Source organism: Carassius auratus, unplaced genomic scaffold (genome assembly GCF_003368295.1).
Source record: "Carassius auratus strain Wakin unplaced genomic scaffold, ASM336829v1 scaf_tig00215022, whole genome shotgun sequence".
Lineage (NCBI taxonomy): Eukaryota > Metazoa > Chordata > Actinopteri > Cypriniformes > Cyprinidae > Carassius > Carassius auratus.
In genome coordinates this window covers 120,533-140,134 of record NW_020527908.1, presented here as the reverse complement: position 1 = coordinate 140,134, position 19,602 = coordinate 120,533, and the positions used below count along the sequence as shown (strand labels likewise).

Here is a 19,602-nt window from a genome sequence, read left to right as displayed (position 1 = left end):
ACATAATCAATGAGCACAGTATAATGGAGGAAGTATGCTTAAGAATCAGCTGCTCTGTTGAAAGAAAAAGGAATATTTGAAGTTAGGCTTCAAATGCGGGGTTATTCGCCTGTGTAGTTAGTCGTAAAAATACAAAGTGAAATTTTTAGCACAGAACAAAATGATGATAGCAGCAGAGCTCCCAATCTGCAGCTAAATCACAGTGTGGTACGCTTCACTGATGCATGCTGGATAATTGCTTTTGTATAATTGTTTGTGAAGGACCAGATAATGAGGAGCCGCACCATTATCCTTAGACATTCAAAACATGTGTGACCTCTACGACATCTCCTGACAACATTTTCAAATAATGTCATGCCATTAGACCCTGCAGACCCTTTTCATACAAATACAGTAATGAGTTGACACTAAAACAACCGATTTTCTTGGTACAACCTTGTATGTTTAGCTGTAATCCATATCTCTTTTTTTTTTTTCAACTTCATTGGCATAAGAATGTAGTTAACACTCCAACAGCCTTCCTTAATAAGTGACATATTTCTCTTCAGTGCTGTCACCACCTCCTTTGTTCACCACATTGATGTTTGGAACAAAAACTGTGTCTAATAAGCCCCGGCTATCCTGTTAATACTCCATTAGGTCAGCAGGAAACAAGTAATTCAAGCAAAGCAAGCACTAATGTCTAAAAAAACATCAGCCAAGACATTCAATATCAGCTTGACTGAACAAGGTCTTTGATCCAGTTCCAAAACAGACACAGGATACAGAAACGGACTGAGATTCAATCCTCAATATCCAATAGTTTATTTTAGAGACATCCTGTTGGTATACTTACAAAGTTCCTGAATTTACATAACCTTTGTGTGTGTGTGTGTGTGCTCTTGTTTTTGTGACATATCAGGACACAACTCTGTATAATGACATGGGCATGACACAGCTATTAAAATGAATGGGTGACTTATGAGGACATAATGGCACAACCCATTTTTCAAAACGCTTATAAATCATACAGAATGAGTTTTTTTTTTTGAGAAAGTAAAAATGCACAAAGTTTCCTGTGAGGGTTAGGGTTAGGTGTAGGGTTGGTGTAGGGCCATAGAATATACAGTTTGTAGAGTATAAAAACCATTACACCCATGGGATGTCCCCACTTTTCACAAAAACAAACGTGTTTGTTTGTGTGTGTGTGTGTGTGTGTGTGTGTTTGTTTCTATCCCGGTTCTATCTGGGGATCTCAATCTGAATGCACACTGACTCGTGTCACTGTGAGGACCTACATTGAGGTTCCCATGGGAAAACAAGCTTATAAATCATACAGAATGATTTTATTTTATTTATTTTTTTGAAAATGTAAAATTGCATAAGGTTTTTGGTGAGGATTAGGTTCAGGTGTAGGGTTTGTGTATGAGGTGATACAATATATATGTTTTGTACAGTATAAAAAACATTTATGGAGAGCAAAAAACTAAAAACTATTTCAAAGATATACTTTATGGTGCAAATTCATCTAAATTCATAGAATTTACCCAAATTCCAAGATGTACAGATTGCATTAGATCCTATCATTCTTTAAAACCATGAACACATTTCTGAAAAATAAAAAATAAAAATAAAAATAGATATAGATATAAAAGAACCACTGAGCTGAGCACTAAGCATTTGAGACAAGTGATAATTTTCTCTAAATTGAACTTGTAAGGAACTTGTAAGCTTATATTAATACAAATGTCAGAAAACTATCATCCTGCATTAACACCTATTGTGTGTCGCATAAAATCTGTACATTAATTACAGAAGCAAACCTCTGTTTATCAAGAGCATTCAGACACCTCTAGGGAAATCAAGATGGTAATTAGGAGGTAAAGATCAGAGAGTTCTTGAGGAATAGTGGAGCCGCAACATTTCTACTACAACACAGTGCAGGGTGACATTAAAGAACTGCATCAATAAACAGCTGAAAATACTTTTAAACTATATCTTTTTGATTGATTCATACTCAGTAGTTCAAAACCATGTCGTCTTCTGCCTCATGAGACATGTAGTCATGAATCAGATTTATACTTCAATATGAGTAAGGTATTGCGGGATCTTTTGAAAGGATTGCATAGTGTTTCCCAATCTTTTTTGTCTTCCTAACCCAAATGTCTTCACAGAGCCTTGTTCCAAAATCAAATCAGAAATGTGTTCATTTAAACCCTTAATATTCTATTAAAGTGACCAAACAAGATTAGATTTATAAACAAAAAAAAAAACAATCAATAGCAGGTATTGTCTCGTAAAATAAGCATGTTTTTAATATTTTGAGTACTATTTGTATACATTTGTATACATTTTACATATTAAAACACTAATTATTATATAATTAATTACTGTGTACAAGTACTTCAAAAGTGTATTCATCTAACAAATTTCTAAATTATACCACTTTTTCCATTTGTATTGAGAATTAATATGCATTACCTCTGATTAGCTAAACCTCATTATGGATGTAAACTGCATCATATTCATTAATAAATTATAGCTTTATGAATTACCTTAACAATATAAGGGCCTTAACATTCTTCAAGAGAGATGAGGATTAATTTGGAATCCCACCACATTGTCCCCTTTTCTACAGCAAACAGAGGCAGATGAGAGATTTGTGAGAGGGGTGAGGACAATAATCAGTCTCTGTGTGGCTGACAAGATTGAGTTAATTTAATTTCACCTGGCTGCTCCTCCTGTTCGACCCAGTGATCATTTTTTACTCCAGCCCGATTCATTCACAGCTGGGGTATTAATCAGACTCAAGTCTGAATTTACCTGAGATATGTCTTAGCTCACGGAAAAAGAAGCTATTTGATCATGAGAACAAGACAAAAAAAAATAAAATACCAAAAGTCTAATTGAGGTGCTCACTGATTTTGTGCATTTCTCTTCCGGCCCTTATCCGATCACAATCCAAAGACAGGGATGCACATTTTGAAGGACAATAGCAATGCATAACAAATAACGTTATAGTCCAGTCTCGTCTAGTTAACGAAGACGTGGCATGAATTTCGTCATAATTTCGGCATCCGATATTATTTTTAGCTTGTCAAAATCTCGTCTTAGTCTCAGAAAAAAATGTTTGTTATAACGAATATTTTTCGTCTTTGTTAACGAAATTAACACTGATGTACTGTGAATAAAAAAATTTATAAAAAAATAAACTTACCATATTATAAGCGGAATAATTAACAATGGGCCGTTGAATTATTACAAAATAATGCACACCTGAGGTGTAACGGCCACATCACCACCTCGGATGTGCATAATATAACATAATATATACACTGTTTATATCACTCCGCTTTCAGTATATATATATAAAATATAAATAATACCAGTTTTTGAGGGTCAGTATAAAGCAAATTTTGCACAAAAGTTTCTCCTAAAGGATGGAGTAGTGCCAACTGTTCGTGATCAAGCTAACGTTACACCTCCAGAAGAACTATGTATAATGTGTTCGTTTTCCAAATTGCCTTTCTGAAAGACCTTATTGACACTAATGTGTCTAATGTTGTCTGTCTGTTTTCACTGATGCTGCCTTCACGTGCTACCAGAATGATTGTGAATGGGAAAGTGGGGGTTTAAATTGCATAGGAAAGCAATGTGAAGTCAACTGCTAGCATTAGTCGAGCTCAGAATCACAAGTGGGGCTTCTAAGTGGGGCTTCGATGGCACCATGAGTTATTTTTTATAGCGCTGTGCTCCCGTCTGTGTAATTCATAAAGTGCATTTTTTATGCACAGTACAATCAGATTACTGACGTTTAAACCAAGTGCATTTTCTGTAAAGAGAACAGGCTAGCAATGGTTTTGCCGGAGCTGGAGCTCTTTAAACCTCTTGAAGCTCATTTGAATTTAAAGGGGAAGACACAAAAAATATGCGTTTTGGCTCATACCTTAAAAGTGGCAATTTTAACAAGCTATAAAAAATATCTGTAAAGTACTTTGAGTTAAAACTTCACATAAACACTCTGGGGATGTCAAAGATTTATTTTTACATCTTGTGAAAAGGGGCATAATAGGTCCTCTTTAAATTTGCTTGATATTTAACAGCTATCTTTTAAGTTTTCAAGTAAATTTGATTTGTTTGTTTATTGGTTTTAGTTCACCACAATTATATACATTGAGGCTGGGGAAAATCAAGACCATCTTGATTAACATGCTTTATTTATTCATGGTATTTTCATTTCGTTATAGTATGCACCTCTATGGCATATTTAAAAAAAAAAAGGGGGGGGGGTAATCATGCTCTATATGCAATGGTGTATTAAAAATGAATAAAATTTCAATCAGTTATTAGTGGGGGAAAACCTAGGCCTTTTAATAAATAATGTTTTACTTCAACAGTGTGGAAAATAGTTTTTTTCCATCTTGCATGGTTCTTTTGGAAAGAGAAAATAATGGATATGGCTGCATTTGCTGTTGTTTTTAAAAACTCAGAACAGTTGTTGCATCATGAGACCAAGTACTTTTAGAACTTTGATATGATTGACAGTTAGTGTTTAACATTATGTTACATGCCAAAATACAAACACCACAACAGTGTTTCCTCGTGATTGAGACTTTTGCAATAGGGACATATAAATAAAAAAAAAGAGAAAACTAACCAATTCAGCTATCCAAAACCATAATTAGGCCACCTACTAACATCTACATTTGGCAAGCAGGTATAATTCAGTTGGGTTTCAATGCCTCTTTCAGAGCAGCATGTTAATATGCTGATTTCTTGTTTGTTTTCTAAACATTTTCTTTTTACCCACAATCTTTTTTGGGAAAAAAAAGGAAACGTGCTTGCTCAAATGGGAGTTGCATAGTGAGGTGAAGAATAACCCTCAGCATATTGCAGAATAATTGCCTTTTTCTTTCATTACATTTTCTAAGAGCACATCCATTTCCAGTTTAATGGAGCTAAAACAATCCTCTACCTGTGAGCCTATATTCCTCCCAGCAAGAATGCTTGTCCTTTTTTGCCTGGCAACCATGTTCACTCGTGTTGTGGTGGCATTTATTCCTCAAACTACATCATTCCAGATGAGTGGCAATATTGAACAGCAGGAGGGAGACTCTCTGAAATGGAAAGTGCCAAAAGGCATAACTGAAATAGGAAATCTTAAGGAAAATTCCCATATCATCTTTATGTTGAGGGCATGGGTGAATATATATCAGTGTTGTTGTAGTTTTATTAATTCAATCATGTCCGACTATTGGTGATTCGACAGATAAAGTTCTTCCAATTGTCTCAGTCATTAAATACATGTTTTGCAGCTGCCGTTAATTCCTTAAAACCGCTTTACTCTAAATGTTCATGAATGGTGTGTGAGATTTGTCTCTGTCCAGCCTGCTGAAAACACCAGGGGCCTGTTCTTTGTATGCTGCTTTTTTGTGTAACACATCACTACCCAAGCACCATTCTAAGGTTTGGTATAATAATAAAAAATAAAAAATAAAACATTTAAAAGCTGCTCCTTTAAAAATTTTACTCGTTAAAAATATATAGTAGTACGGTTTCCACAAAAATATGAAGCAGCACAACTTTTTTCAACATCGATAATAATAGGAAATGTTTCTTTTCCATCAGATCAGCATCTTAGACTGATTTCTGAAGGATCGTGTGAAACAAGACAAGAGTAATGATGCTGGAAATTCAGCGTTGCATCTCAAGAATAAATTATATTTTAATTTTAAATATTAAAACAAATATTAATTTGAAATTAAAAGACATTTTTATTTTGTTCTAATAACATTTCACATTATTACTGCTTTTACTGTATTTTTAACATGACCTTGGTGAGCATAACAGACCTCTTTCTAAAACTTAAGAAAATCTTACAGACTTCAAACTGTAGATCGATATATTGAGCCGATTTAATGTCCTGTTTTTATAATGAACACCAACTGGACCAGCATTTAATAAGAGTAAACCAGCATAAGCTAGTCTGGATAATAATGCTGGTCTAAGCTGGTCTTTTCAGCAGGGAGTATAATGTGTTGTCCTATCTTTGATTGTAGTTTTGCAGTGGCTGCTGGTTTTGGATGCACAGTCCTGTACAGTCATAAGGTATTTCCCCAGTCTAAGCCCTGGCATTAACACTGGCTGCTCAGAGTCCCAGCACAGCGCCCAGACTGTTTTAACATTACACCTAGAGCCTCATCAATCTTACAGTACTGTCTCGCTGCATCTCCACTTACAGTAATGGAAATCATTAAAAAGAGATTCACAAGAAGATACAAGTGCCTGTGCCTGTCATCGTATTTCTTCTCTGTTGTACACACACAAACATACGCACTAAAATGTTTCTAGGGAAAATGCGGGATGTGCGTATGTGTGTGTGTGTGTGGGTCCACCCGGCTGGCTGGCAGTTTTAGAAACCGTCTATGATCCAGTGTAGAGCAATTGAGCTGCCCTAGGGCCAGTGCTGATGATTTAGTGGCTGTGGTAGAGGGGGCTGGGGGCAGAGGACAAATAGAGCAGGTGGGGGTGAGGCGTCCTATCGCCTCCCTGTGGCCAGCCTGTCTTTATGAAAGTGGATGACTGAGGTAATAGACTTTGACTGTTCCTATCGGTCATAGAGTTAATAGCTAGATTCTGGGGAAAGATACTTTGCGCTTGGCATTGGTATCATAGCTCCAGAGAGCCAGCGTACAGAGAGAGGGGAAAAAATGCCGGAAAGCAAAACTCTATGTTTTCTTTTTTTCCCACTTTTGCTGGCTATGGTTCCATTGGGAAAACCACAGACCCTTCTAGGGTCTGAACTCGTAAGTCTTCAGCTGTCAGGGTTCCCATACATTTTAATCAATGAATTTCCATGATTTTTTTCAGTGGTTTGTGATTATAAGGATTTTTTTAAATCATTTTATAGAGACTGCACTAACAATTTCTAAGCAATTAAATGCTTTAGAGCTCAGCATAACTAGAAAAGTGTATGTTTGTTATTGAGATTTCCATAACCTTCACTTGAATTAAGATTTTATTAATTTTCAGGCCCATAAATAAAAATATATAATTCTTTGATATGTAATATGCACCAGTATTTGGTCCCACTTTATATTAAGTGGCCTTAAGCACTATGTGCCTACATCAAAAAAATAAATACACTGTATAACAATTTTGCTGCTACTGAGGTGGGATATGGGTAAGGTTAGGAACAGGTTTGGTGGTATGGGTAGGTATAAGAGAAAGGTCAACAATGTAATTATAAATGTAATTACAGAAATTTATTACAGATGTAATTAGATGCAGGTATATTTTTAAAATATTAGTACAATGTAAAACATTTATGTACACAATAAGTGCATTGGGCCAAATTATTAATTTAAATCTATAAAAAAAATTACTTAAAATGAAGTGAGACCCAGTATTTTTCTAAGTGCCCTTAATATAAATTAAGCAATATAAAAGCAAAATTGTGCAAGATAAGACATGTCTTCAATTTAAAAATACTTGCTGATCTTAATATCTTTTTAAAAAAAAAACTTTTTTTTTTACTTAAGATAAAGAATGTTGATTAATAATAATAATAATAATAATAATAATAATAATAATAATAATAATAATAATAATAATAATAATAATAATAATAATATTGCATGTAACTATGGGAGCCCTATGCCATTACATTTCTGTTGCTATCTGGTAACCTTGAAATGCTTGTTGCTGGACCTTGCTGCTAATCTCACACAGTTTATTCACCTGCTCAGGTACCTGTCAACCACACAATACAGTGACCTTGAAGCGAAAGTTATTCATCTTTCACTTTCAAATTAAATACAAAAATGAATTAGAGCATAATTCTCATAAACAATATTTAAGAAGACATGACATTTCATCTAGTCTTGGACATCCCCTGTGGTGATAAGTCTATTACTATAGACCAGCGGGTTATAGGAAATTAAAGACATTTAATTTACAAGATGTGATGCATACGTAGAATCCAGAGTATCCATGGGAACCAGGAAAAATGAAATCCATGGTTGACAAAACTGTATACAGCATTCAGATTAAGCATATTATAATAATAAAATAGATTTTAGCCTTTGAGGCCCTCATAAAATTTATATTAGTATAATTTTTTCACCCTTCAGTCCCTTAAACCTGAGATCAATATATATATATATATATATATATATATATATATATATATAAGACAGATAAGTAGAAAAACCCTGCGATTCTATTTATCCACAAATGACACTGTCAAGATTGTAAAATATTATTTTTTTAATCATTATGAGCACAGGCACATTGTACTAACCAGATAACATGTATTTGTTTCTTTAAATCTCTATAGGTTTTTTTCCATCTGTAAGTTTGTCATGTTTAGCAGCACTTACATAATATTTTAATGTAACATTTAACAGAGTCTCTCTTAAATCCTCAACTTTGAAGAACAGTACTATGATCCCAGTAACTCCCCTAGCCCTATTTGTCTGTATCTTAAGACAGAATCTCCTTCAGGTATAAACTCAGATCACAAGCCTTTCCTACCGCTCAGTGTCTTTAGTTTTCCCTATGGTAAAATTATTTACAAAGTGTTCGTCTTTGGCAAGGCAACCGAGGGAGCTTGTGTCAAAATCAATTAGCCTTCTGTTAAGTTAAACCTGGATCACTGCACAATGGTTCAAAATTAATTATGGCTGACTCTGTGCCATACTGACAGTGTCCACAAGTGCACAGCTCAAGCAATTGCAGGTGATAAAGCTTCACTAATGCAGTGCTAGTAAAGTACTACAGTTCAGGGAGTACTCAATCAACATTCAGTCTTAATTAAAACACCACATAATGCATGCTATGTTGATCACAATAGTCTACTACTTTGTATTCTTCTTTTTTGTCCACGAATGTTTGTCTTTCACAGGGCCGGCACCAATTGCCCAGGGCCTCTGGCTTTGAGATGGGGCCTTCATACCCATAACTTCCCTTATACACTACATCACCTGTCAAGATAGGCAGCACAATAGCTCCTAGCCTCATTCTTCTTTGGAAATAGTTGAATTGTCACTCACCTGCAATTCAACTAGTTATTGTTGCTGTTTCAAAGCGGAATGAATGTTTGCTGTAGCAAAAGATAAAAATATATGGAAAGAAGTACAGCTCCTGATGCACGAGTGATTGCAATGTATTCTAACTTAATTAGCTGATTAACCCTTTCTGTTAATCAGCGTCATTTCTGGACAGATTGTTCACTGGTTTATTGTGAGTTTAAAAGAGCGTGAGCGCCGTTTGACCCTCCCAGACATGATGGCTTGAATTTGCATGTACAATGAATGGCATCGCATAGGGAACTGACTAGCAAAATAGCTACAAAAGCAAAAGCAAATGAAGTTTGCATTCAAAGTCAAAAAGCAAACACACTAGAACATTGTTTAATGTTTTTTAAAAAAAGGACCTCAGATTGTTTGTATACTACAGTATAAATTCTGTGGATGATAACGTTATAATAACGTTATTTATAACTGACTAGAAATTAACTTCTTTTCTGCTTAGTAATTAATTTTTTTTTTCACTTCCACTTGACTTAAGGATATAGTGCATATTTACGGAAACAATTCAACATCTAATATAAGGTTTGATCAATATGGTTATTTGTATACCGGTCAAAAGTTTGGATACATTACTACTTTTAACATATTTGAAAGAAGATATAAAGACTTATATTGTTGTAAAAAATTCCTTTTTTTATACATCTTTGGTTAATCATTATCCATCACAAATCACTTAAAAGTCATTGGAAGACCATAGAAATTCATAATGGCTGGTTAGCATGGGTGAGACACATTCTGGGGGCCATAAAAAAAACGTCTTCAATGATTGCAAAAGCATTAATGATAAAAGAAAAATATTTGCAAGAAAAAAATATTTGATATACGTAACTGTGGAGGCATCAATTAATCAGTATTATCATTATGCCATTTTCCTGCTTCAGAGTTATTACACATGGCATTTATGCCTTATGTGATTGGCATGAACACTACAGCTTCATGCCTATGAGCAAAAATTTCTAATTCAAGTTTACTTCCATCAAGAGATAAAGGGAAATGCTAATGCATAGCTTTCACTCGACTGAGTAGGTTTGCGAGGTCATTTGGAGATAGTTAGACCAGCTTTCTCTGTATGCAAACATCACTCTCCCTTGTGTATTCACACAAGAAAGGTATTCACGATAACCCAAAGAGACAGAGAACAGAGCTTGCATAGCCTTACATAGCAACAGGGAGCTTTTTACCGGTACCGCTGAACTGCTCACACACATATATATATATATATTCATCCTACAGAGGATATGCAGCCTTGAAACACTGGAGCCTTTAAATGAAATCTAATACTATTCCCATATCAGGTCATGCCTCTGTACTGCTTTCCCACCTCTCCGTTGCACACACATCGCAGAAAGCAATTACTCTTTGTCAACTTTCTAATCTATTGTTATGATGTTGGTGGAGAATCGGATGAATTCGGCTCTCAGGACCCAAAGGTAAACAGCACTCTTCCCTTTTGCACCGGCATGGAGTGTTGTCATGCCTATTTAGGCTTAGCTGATACACTGATGGATGAATGGCTATAGAGATGACTAGATGGAGGGTCAGAAAATGTTTTATATATGTGCACATATTCTTTTCAACACTATGTTCAAATAAAGACATTTATGGTAAAGCAAAACCTCTGGGTTAACAATGGTATCATAAATTAATTCATGAAATCAGTTCTCCCATTATTTTTTTTACAAGTGGTCCATCTCCACCCTTTTATAAAGTCTCTGATTTAGACTACATTTATCCACCCCTGTGCATAATGCTGCATCTGACTGCAATTTCAGCATGTTCCGCATGCTTTGCTCTGCTGGGAAATGTGCCTGTAAAGTCATGGCAAAAAAAAAGGTTTTATAAAATACATTCAGCAGAAAAATCAGCTGCTGTAATGATAACACTCAGCTACAAAGTTCTTAAGTGGGACAACACAACTGTTTATCTAAATAATTCCAAACTGACATGGGAAATCTGCAGATAAACACAACAAAACTATAAGATTGTATTTATGTGAGCTACTATGATATATGCAGTTGTTGTACCTTAAAATGACCCTACAGTGGTGTTACATAATGTGGTCTCCTAAAATTAAACAATGTTTTACTGTTCAAAAGCTTGGGGTCGATAATTATTTAAAGAAATCATTACTTTTATTCAGCAATGGTGCATTCAATTGATAAAAATCACAACAAAAACATTTTAGTTCAAATGATTGTTGTTCTTTAGATCTTGCTTTTCATAAAACTTTCTGTGATGAATGGGGCGGGGCCTTAGAGCCGTGGGAACGACGCGAGGCCGGAGTAGTGATTGGGAAATGAGCGACACCTGCGACACTCACCGGTCTCGCGTCCCACGGAGGAGATCAGAAGGATACAAAAGAGGAACGACGACAGTGAAGGACGAGAGAGGACCAGGCCTGGGTTTTATTTTGTGTTTTGCTTTTGTTTGTGCGTGACAGTCGTCCGTGAGGGGCTGTCAAGCTGTTTTGTGATTATTTTGTAATTAAAGTTGCTGGCCGTCCGTGAGGGAGCGGAGGTGTTGGCGCCGTTCGGCAGGAGGAGGAGCAGCGAACTGGCCAAAACTGGAGGAGCCGTCGCAGTCCACTGGGTGGCGGAGGAGTGTCGTGCCGTCCACCGAGGGCCGTCCAGTGCCACTGACAGGCACCGCGGAGGAGTTCACCCAGCTTGTGGATGGTCTGGTTCTCTCTCGTCCTTCACTGTCGTCGCTCCTCTTTTGTCGGTTACAAACTTTTTTTTTCATTGTAACGATGTAATATTTTCATACTATAAACAATTCCCATCATTAAATTTTAGCTTAGATTTGTATTGTAAGCTTGCATTGGGATGCAATCTCTGATATTATGGAATAGGACAAGAACAGTGCACAATAAGGCAATAAGGGATGCATCTTCATCTCATAAACAATCTATAACAACATCTTGTTAACAGTATTAAGGGAGTAGAGCCAATAAGCTCTGAATGCTCTGCTCATATAGGGGTTGGTACTGTATGCATGACTGCTCAAAAGGAGGTCAATCAATCGGTTTGACTCTAAACAGTTCACTTTGCATTTGCTTGATCAGTGCAGACATAAATAATTTTCCATAGCCACAGGGCACATGAGCCATACTACCAAAACAGAATGACTCTTTATCTGTAAAAGCACTGTATAACTACACAGAGTTTCTTGCAATGCAACTTCAGATCAGATGCAATAGATCAATTGGTGACATTGCATTTCACATAACCAGAGGGAATGACACATTGTGTGTTCAACACAGTGAATGTGTGCTCAGCTAACTGTGAGTTGAGTCAGACTGCTACATCATGGTATTGTATGACTCTTCTGTTCAGGCCCAAGATGATTTCCAACCAGTCTTACTTCAGTGCTTTCAAATGTATGGATAGTTTGATGGTGAAAAAAAAAAAAAAAGTAATATATGAAATCATAATATATTAATGAAAAAAATGCATCAGTGAGAATATTGGAAACCCTCTCAAGCATCAAAGTCTAGCTTGACTACAAATCAGAAATTACATTCCAGCCGAAAAGTAATGTTTAGTGAATATCAAAAATAAAAAAAATAAAAAAATAAAAAAGTTTGCAAACTGGATTGTGTTTGCTTTAGAGCAGAAGGACAAGCTGCATCACATTGAGGTGTTAAGCCAAAGCTGATCAAGTCATATATATTCAGCTCATGCCAACATGACAACGCAATGCTCCATCCTCACCCTCTTCCCTTGTCTGCACATGCTGCATTACTTCTGGCTGTTACCCCAGTGAGAAGTAATGTCAGTATACAAGGACAGTTTTCTTTCATTAATGGGCCGGACAGCACTGCCAGCTAATGCACATTCAATCCACTGCTCTTGGACTCTTTTCCCACATTGCACTGTATATATGAATAGCGATGCACTTTGCACTCTCTGTGACAGAGGAAAGACTGGGGCTAGTTGTCATGTGGGGAGGTTATGGTAACTTAGTTACTCCACAAATGTGTTTTCTCTAGCTGTTGATGTTAAAACCTTCTTACATTAGAATAATTGTACAATCACAGTAACATATTTGTATGTTTTCAAATAGTTTCTAAATAGTATATAGCTATATTGGTAACACTTTTATGTATTAACTATCATGAACAAACAATGAAAAAATACATTTATTACAGCATTTATTAATCTTTGTTAATGTTAGTTAAAGGGGGGGTGAAATGCTATTTCATGCATACTGAGTTTTTTACACTGTTAAAGAGTTGGATTCCCATGCTAAACATGGAAAAAGTTTCAAAAATTAAGTTGTACGTTTGAAGGAGTATTTTTGTTCCCAAAATACTCCTTCCGGTTTGTCACAAGTTTCGGAAAGTTTTTTTCGAGTATGGCTCTGTGTGACGTTAGATGGAGCGGAAATTCCTTATATGGGTCCTAAGGCACTTCTGCCGGAAGAGCGCGGGCTCCCGTACAGCAGAGCAGAGAGAGCAGAGACATTTCACTGATCAGAGCGATTCACTGATCAGAGCGATTCACTGATCATAGCGTCGCGAAAAGTCACAAAAGAAGTGTGTTTTTGGTTGCCAGGGCAAGACAACCCTGCACAGATTACCAAAAAAAAAACAGCATTAAGGGACCAGTGGATGGAGTTTATTTTTACAGAGCATCAACGGAGTGCAAGTGTTTTTGTTTGTTCCCTGCATTTCGAAGATGCTTGTTCACAAGGCCCAGTTTGACGACGGATTTGCGTATCGTTTATTTCTTAAGGATGATGCAATCCCAAGGAAAAAGGGTCACGATCGTGTGTTGGAACCGCAGGCGGTGAGTAAAACTGCTTCAAATATCTCTGCCTCCTTGTTAGTGCATCCCCTCCCATGCCAGAGACCCGGGTTCGATCCCCGCTCGGAGCGAGTCGTTGCTGCTGCTGCTTTCGTTCAGTTTCAGCCTCTGGATCTGATTCTGGATCATAAATAAACGGCTGAATCTGACTGTAAGCCATGGTTTGTTTTGGATGATGGGTTTTCCCTCACGGTAATGTCACAGCTTCCACATGCTCTCAACGCAAAAGCCTATTCGCGCTCGTGATTCTTTAGTTCCGCCCACACGTCACGCCTCCATCCGGTCGTGTTTTTCCAGGAAAAATCGGTACAGACTATCTTTCTCTTATGAATATAATAAAACTAAAGACTTTTTGGATTTATGAAGGATGCAGTACTACTCTATATGTACTCAAGATTAACAGGATATTGAGTGAAAACGAGCATTTCACCCCCCCTTTAATCAAAATACAGTCATTCATTGTTAGTTCATGTTAATTCACAATGCATTAACTAATATTAACAAGCACAACCTTTGATTTTAATAATGCATAAGTAACTGTTGAAATTAACATTAACTATGTGTCTTATGTTAACTCAGATAGGTCCTTCAAGGTATCTTGGAGAAGTGAGGTGTCCATCATCTAGCTACTGAGGTGCCTCAGGGCTTAGTTCTTGGACCACTTCTCTTGTCTGTCTACATGGCATCACTAGGTTCTGACATTCAGAAACATGGCTTTTCATATCACTGCTATGCTGATAACACTCAACTCTGCCTGTCATTCCATCCTGATTATCCGACGATAGCTGCTCGCATCTAAACATGTCTAACAGACGTTTCTTGTTGGATGACGGACCATCACCTTCAATTCAACCTGGCTAAGAAAGAACTGCTTTTGGTTTCAACAAACCCTTCACTTTATTAAAATTTCACCATCCAGTTAGGCTCATCAACGATAACTCCTTCAGAAACAGCTAGAAACCTTGGAGTTGTGATTGATAAGCTGAATTTCTCAGACCACATTGTTAAAACTGCCCGGTCCTGCAGATTTGCTTTATACAACCTTAGGAAGATTAGGCCCTTTCTTTCAGAACATGCAACACAACTCCTTGTTCAAGCTCTTGTTCTATCAAGGCTGGGCTATTCCAATGTTCTCTTGGCAGGTCTCTTCCAGGCATGTCCATCAAACCTCCACAATTAATCCAAAATTCTGCTGCAAGATTAATCTTTAATGAGCTGAAAGACGCATATCACACCTCTGTTCATCAATTTGCACTGGCTACAAGTAGCTGCTCGCATAAAATTCAAGGTATTAATTTTTGCCTACAAAACCTCTTCTAGCTCTGCACCCCTTTACCTAAATTCATTTCTTCAGAGTTATGTGCCCTCTAGAATCCTCCCTGGATAAAAGTGTCTGCTAAATGACTAAATATAAATGTAATGTAAGTGTAACTAAGATTAATAAATGCTATAGAAGTACGTTGAAGTATATTAAATATATGACTACTATCCTCAACCTCACCCAATGCCTTCCTGCGATCGATCATGTGTATCTACCTGACTATTTACCCATGGATCCGTAATCCCACAGAGCCTTACCTTCAGTCTGGCCTTTGTTGATGCTCCAGTAACTCTGCAGACATTGCATTTCTTTTTTCATTCCCCTCTTGCAGCGGCAGTCGAACAGAGCCATCTCCTTTAACACTTCCTGGGCTACATGGCAATCCTTATTGGTCAACATGGTGTTCCTGTCCTTGCCTGCCAGACACTGCCTCATGATCCTGAAGCGATGGCTGCACTTTTGGTCCTGGTTACAATTCTCGGTGGCTCTTAAACAGTCCATTGAGTCTTGGTGCCCAGACTCAGAGAGAGAGGAAGTGCCCGACATGGACAACACAAGCTCATCTATGAAGGAGGGTGAAGAGAAACGGATGTTCAGGTTATTCATTCATTCATTCATGCATGCATTCACATACATACACATACATATGGGCTGAGAAATGCCCTTGTAAAACTGTTCTCTAATAGAATAACAGGATAAAAGTTTAACAAGTCTTTATCTATGACAAATTAATCTATAAAGACATCAATGCCTGCATCCGCTCATTTTGTCATTATAAAATATTATTTTAGTCAATGACTAATCCAGCCAAAGAGTGCAATTTAAAGTCCATCAAGCCAGTGGCAATGACCAGATGGTTGTTGAACCATTTGAATGACTCACAAGGATCACTTGACAGCTCAGAGTGGTGTCAAACTATGAAAAACATGCCTCGAAGGGAATTATATACAACGCACAAAAGACTTCTAATTAGCATGACATTAGTCACTATTAAATAACAGTCTTAGTTTTTTTTTTTTTTTTTTTTTTTGTATTTGTTAAAATGGATTTAATGCTGCTGCTGGCAAATGTTCTGTACACTGTCCTCATATTAATGTGTCAATATGGCTTTTTCACAATTATTAGCCTTTACAATTCTATCTGTGTGTACGAAAGAAGGATTTTTTTATTTTTTATTTTATTTTTTTGCAAGATCAAGTGTATGAAAGTGTATTTTTTTTGGTCATGTTCATTACAACAGAGGTGCAACCCACCAGTGACACCTACAGGTGTAAACACATCAGCATATTTATTTATTTATTTATTTATTTAATCCTTAAAACTGTTTAGAACACATCAGTGAGAAGAACCAGAATGAAAGATGCAGACACACCCTTGGACAATCACAGATGAATGCTTCCTGATTGTTTTTAAATGTTTTTGTTTTTGTTTTGTTTTTTGAAGAAAAAAAAACAGAGAAATGCTGCAAGATGCTCTACTAATACAAATGTGTGAAAAGAAGAAAATCTGTAAAGTAGTTGGGTAACACTTTACAGTTTATAATAGATATTAATATTACTTACTGTATAAGGCAGTTCCACACCTATATTATAACACTGCAACATTAATTTAAAGCGTGACTGGCTGTTGAATGTCTATATCAAAATGTTTGAATGGTTAATATGTTCTGCAGACTGTTTAAATATTTATCTTAAGTTTCATCATATGGTATGCATTAAGGATCAAGTCTTGTCAGTGTGCAATGGATAGTGATAAATCTACAAAGTGACCTTGATGAATATCACCTTTATTGCAACATTTTTTAATATACTGTAATTCATTTTCTATAGGCTACACTGACTCTTAATGAGTGGGATTTGAACTATAGGGTACTAATTAATTAGTTTACCATTAGACGTCAAATAAAACTGTAAGATAACGTGATCAGTTACATTCCTTCAGAACAAAAAAAAAAACCCAGCTCATGTAACTTTACATACATAATTACCACATATTTAAATATGCGAGTACTATGAAGTGACAAATTCATGTCTTTAAATCCCACAGACATGTGATGAATGAATGTCGTATTTTTCTTTTTTTTCCTACTCCTTATCGAACTGACCTCACCTTAATTTCACATAACTTCATAAACTATCATGGTAACAAAATATAATATAATTCTCTCATTTCATTATCCTACTCGGTACAGGAAAGTAATTTAAATAAAATTAACCTAAAGATTAAAATAAAATTAAATAGCATGGGGAGATTTTGCTGTCACTTCGACTAGAAAAAAAAAGCTAAATCTCGAGAAAAAAAGAAGAAGCTGTAAATCTAAACACAAACTTACCTAAAAAGAGCAGAAAGCCGTAGATATAGATATACATGTTTCTGTTTCTGTTAGACGGTCCGCGTGCGTTAAAGGGTGCCGTTCGTGCTGTCATATGTTCCCTCCAAATGACTGTGTTCTGCTTAACCCTCCTAAAATACCGATGCTGCTCTAAACGTTCTGTGACCTTAAAAATCCCAAATTGTATCCAGCGTTTGTCGGACCATGATCCTTTTTTTCCGTCTAAATAATCCAAAGCCTCATATAAAGAGGTAAAAGTTCTCTATTCCTCTCAGCAGGGTAACTAAACCCCAGGTTTCCGTCTGAACCGTTTACTTGTGGCAGTTTCGAGTGGACAGGCGCATATTTCCCAATGCTGATGTTCTACTACTGCAAAAAGGACGCACAATTGACACGTCTGGCTTACTAAAGCAACGCTCCTTTATAGGATATTCCCACTCCTGTTTATCTCCGAAATAAAATTCCCAAGCAAAGGCAGTGAGAAACTTCGGATGGCGGAGCTCTGCAGATAGACTTCTGGCTCTGACGGAGGCAGTGCGCTCCTGAGAAGCGAGGCATAAGCGAGCGCGCGTGCCACGGTTACGCGCTCCAGTCCACATGTTAAATGATCCAGCGACGGGTGAGTAAATCAAAGCGCTAACAAACAGGGGATCAAGCTGACTCAACACACTATGGCTAATTAATAAGTTTTAGGGCAAAGGATACATGCAACTTTTGACGAGATCAGGTATTGCTCTTGCAACTGTAACTACTATACTACAATTGGAAGAACAGCGATCTGTGAGCATTCAAGGACATATGGTCTCTCTGCCTGGCTAGGCTGGCTGGTTTTAAATAGGGTTTGGGGCATTTTTCAACTCCTCAAGCTGGATTTAGATGTACCATTAAGCTAAATTATTTAGGAATAGATACTTATGTTATGGGTTTGAAGACTCAAATCTCTTCAGAGATGCCGTATCATCATCATCATCATCATCACCCAAGTTAATTCATGTAATCTTCTGATATAATTAGCTACACAGCTTGTGAAAACATCATACTTTAATTATGCTATTCGCAAGTCTGATGTAAATATTGCTGGGAAACATAAACCTGACATCATTTCTAGAAACAGGTGGCTGAAATAATGGTGATTGTCAGATATGGTAATTTGCTGGAGGAATGCTTATATGGATTTCACAAGACAAGGAACCCTGGCCAAAGACAAGAGTATAGTTTGTTGTTCTTTGGATGACTCTGCAGTGTTTGGTTGTACTAAGGAGTCTTGCTGGTCAACATTTATTTATTTTACTTATAAAATGGACTTGTATTTGGAAAATTCTTGGTACCATCAACCACTATTCTGTATCTCTAGATGAATTTGTCAATCATGACTTAAGGTTCAGGTGAGTGCCAGATTAGATGGTTTCCATGTTATGTTAAATTTGCAGGTACACGTTAAAACACATGTATACACTTTTCTTCATCGTCTTGTATTAAATATTTGAATTTTACTCGCTCACTTTACCAGTAAAGCTGTGCTAACTGGTATTTTCCTCCTGCAGCACACTGGCAGACTTGCGAGGGGACTTGTGTAAATGAAAAGAGTGCGTTAAATTGTTAGGTCAACTATAAAACACATGTAATAGCACACATGTAAAAGGTTTAAGTTAATAAATATCTCAGAACACTGGGTTGGACTGTATTTTTTGACTATTTTTTTGTCATAATGTTGATGCCTGAGTTACATTAATGACTATAAATGTTATATTATAATGCATTTTATGTATGTTTAGATATAACAAATACAGGCTTCAGATTTTAAGATCTGTCTCTCAGATCAGGGCATTCTCCTAAGGCAAGTGTCACTGGCAGCTTTTATCCTGTGCTTCCAAAATGTCGATATTGTGACATTTTCCCCTTCAGAGGTTTCCTCTTAAACTCTCACAAATCTTCAGATACTATTACAAGCTTGCATGAGATGAAACACTGAAATGTGTTTAGCTTCAACATATTTTATAATGTACTAATACAAAAACATTTAAAAAATTTTTGTTTTGTTTTTTTGTTACTTAAAATGTTTGCCTCCAT

The 19,602-nt window shown here is 36.5% G+C and overlaps 1 protein-coding gene across 1 annotated transcript in view; it reads right to left on the bottom strand.

Annotated features, from left to right (window-relative positions):
* The window catches only part of LOC113093412 (GDNF family receptor alpha-2-like), a 69,096-nt gene extending 50,977 nt beyond the window's left edge, over positions 1-18,119 (bottom strand). The window contains exons 1-2 of the mRNA XM_026259201.1: positions 17,533-18,119; positions 15,458-15,763 (exon numbers count right to left, since the gene is read on the bottom strand). Coding sequence (XP_026114986.1) covers positions 15,458-15,763; positions 17,533-17,626 — 400 coding nt within the window. The 5' untranslated portion in view covers positions 17,627-18,119. The remainder of the gene's footprint in view (positions 1-15,457; positions 15,764-17,532) is intronic.
* Between the last annotated feature and the right edge of the window lie 1,483 nt (positions 18,120-19,602).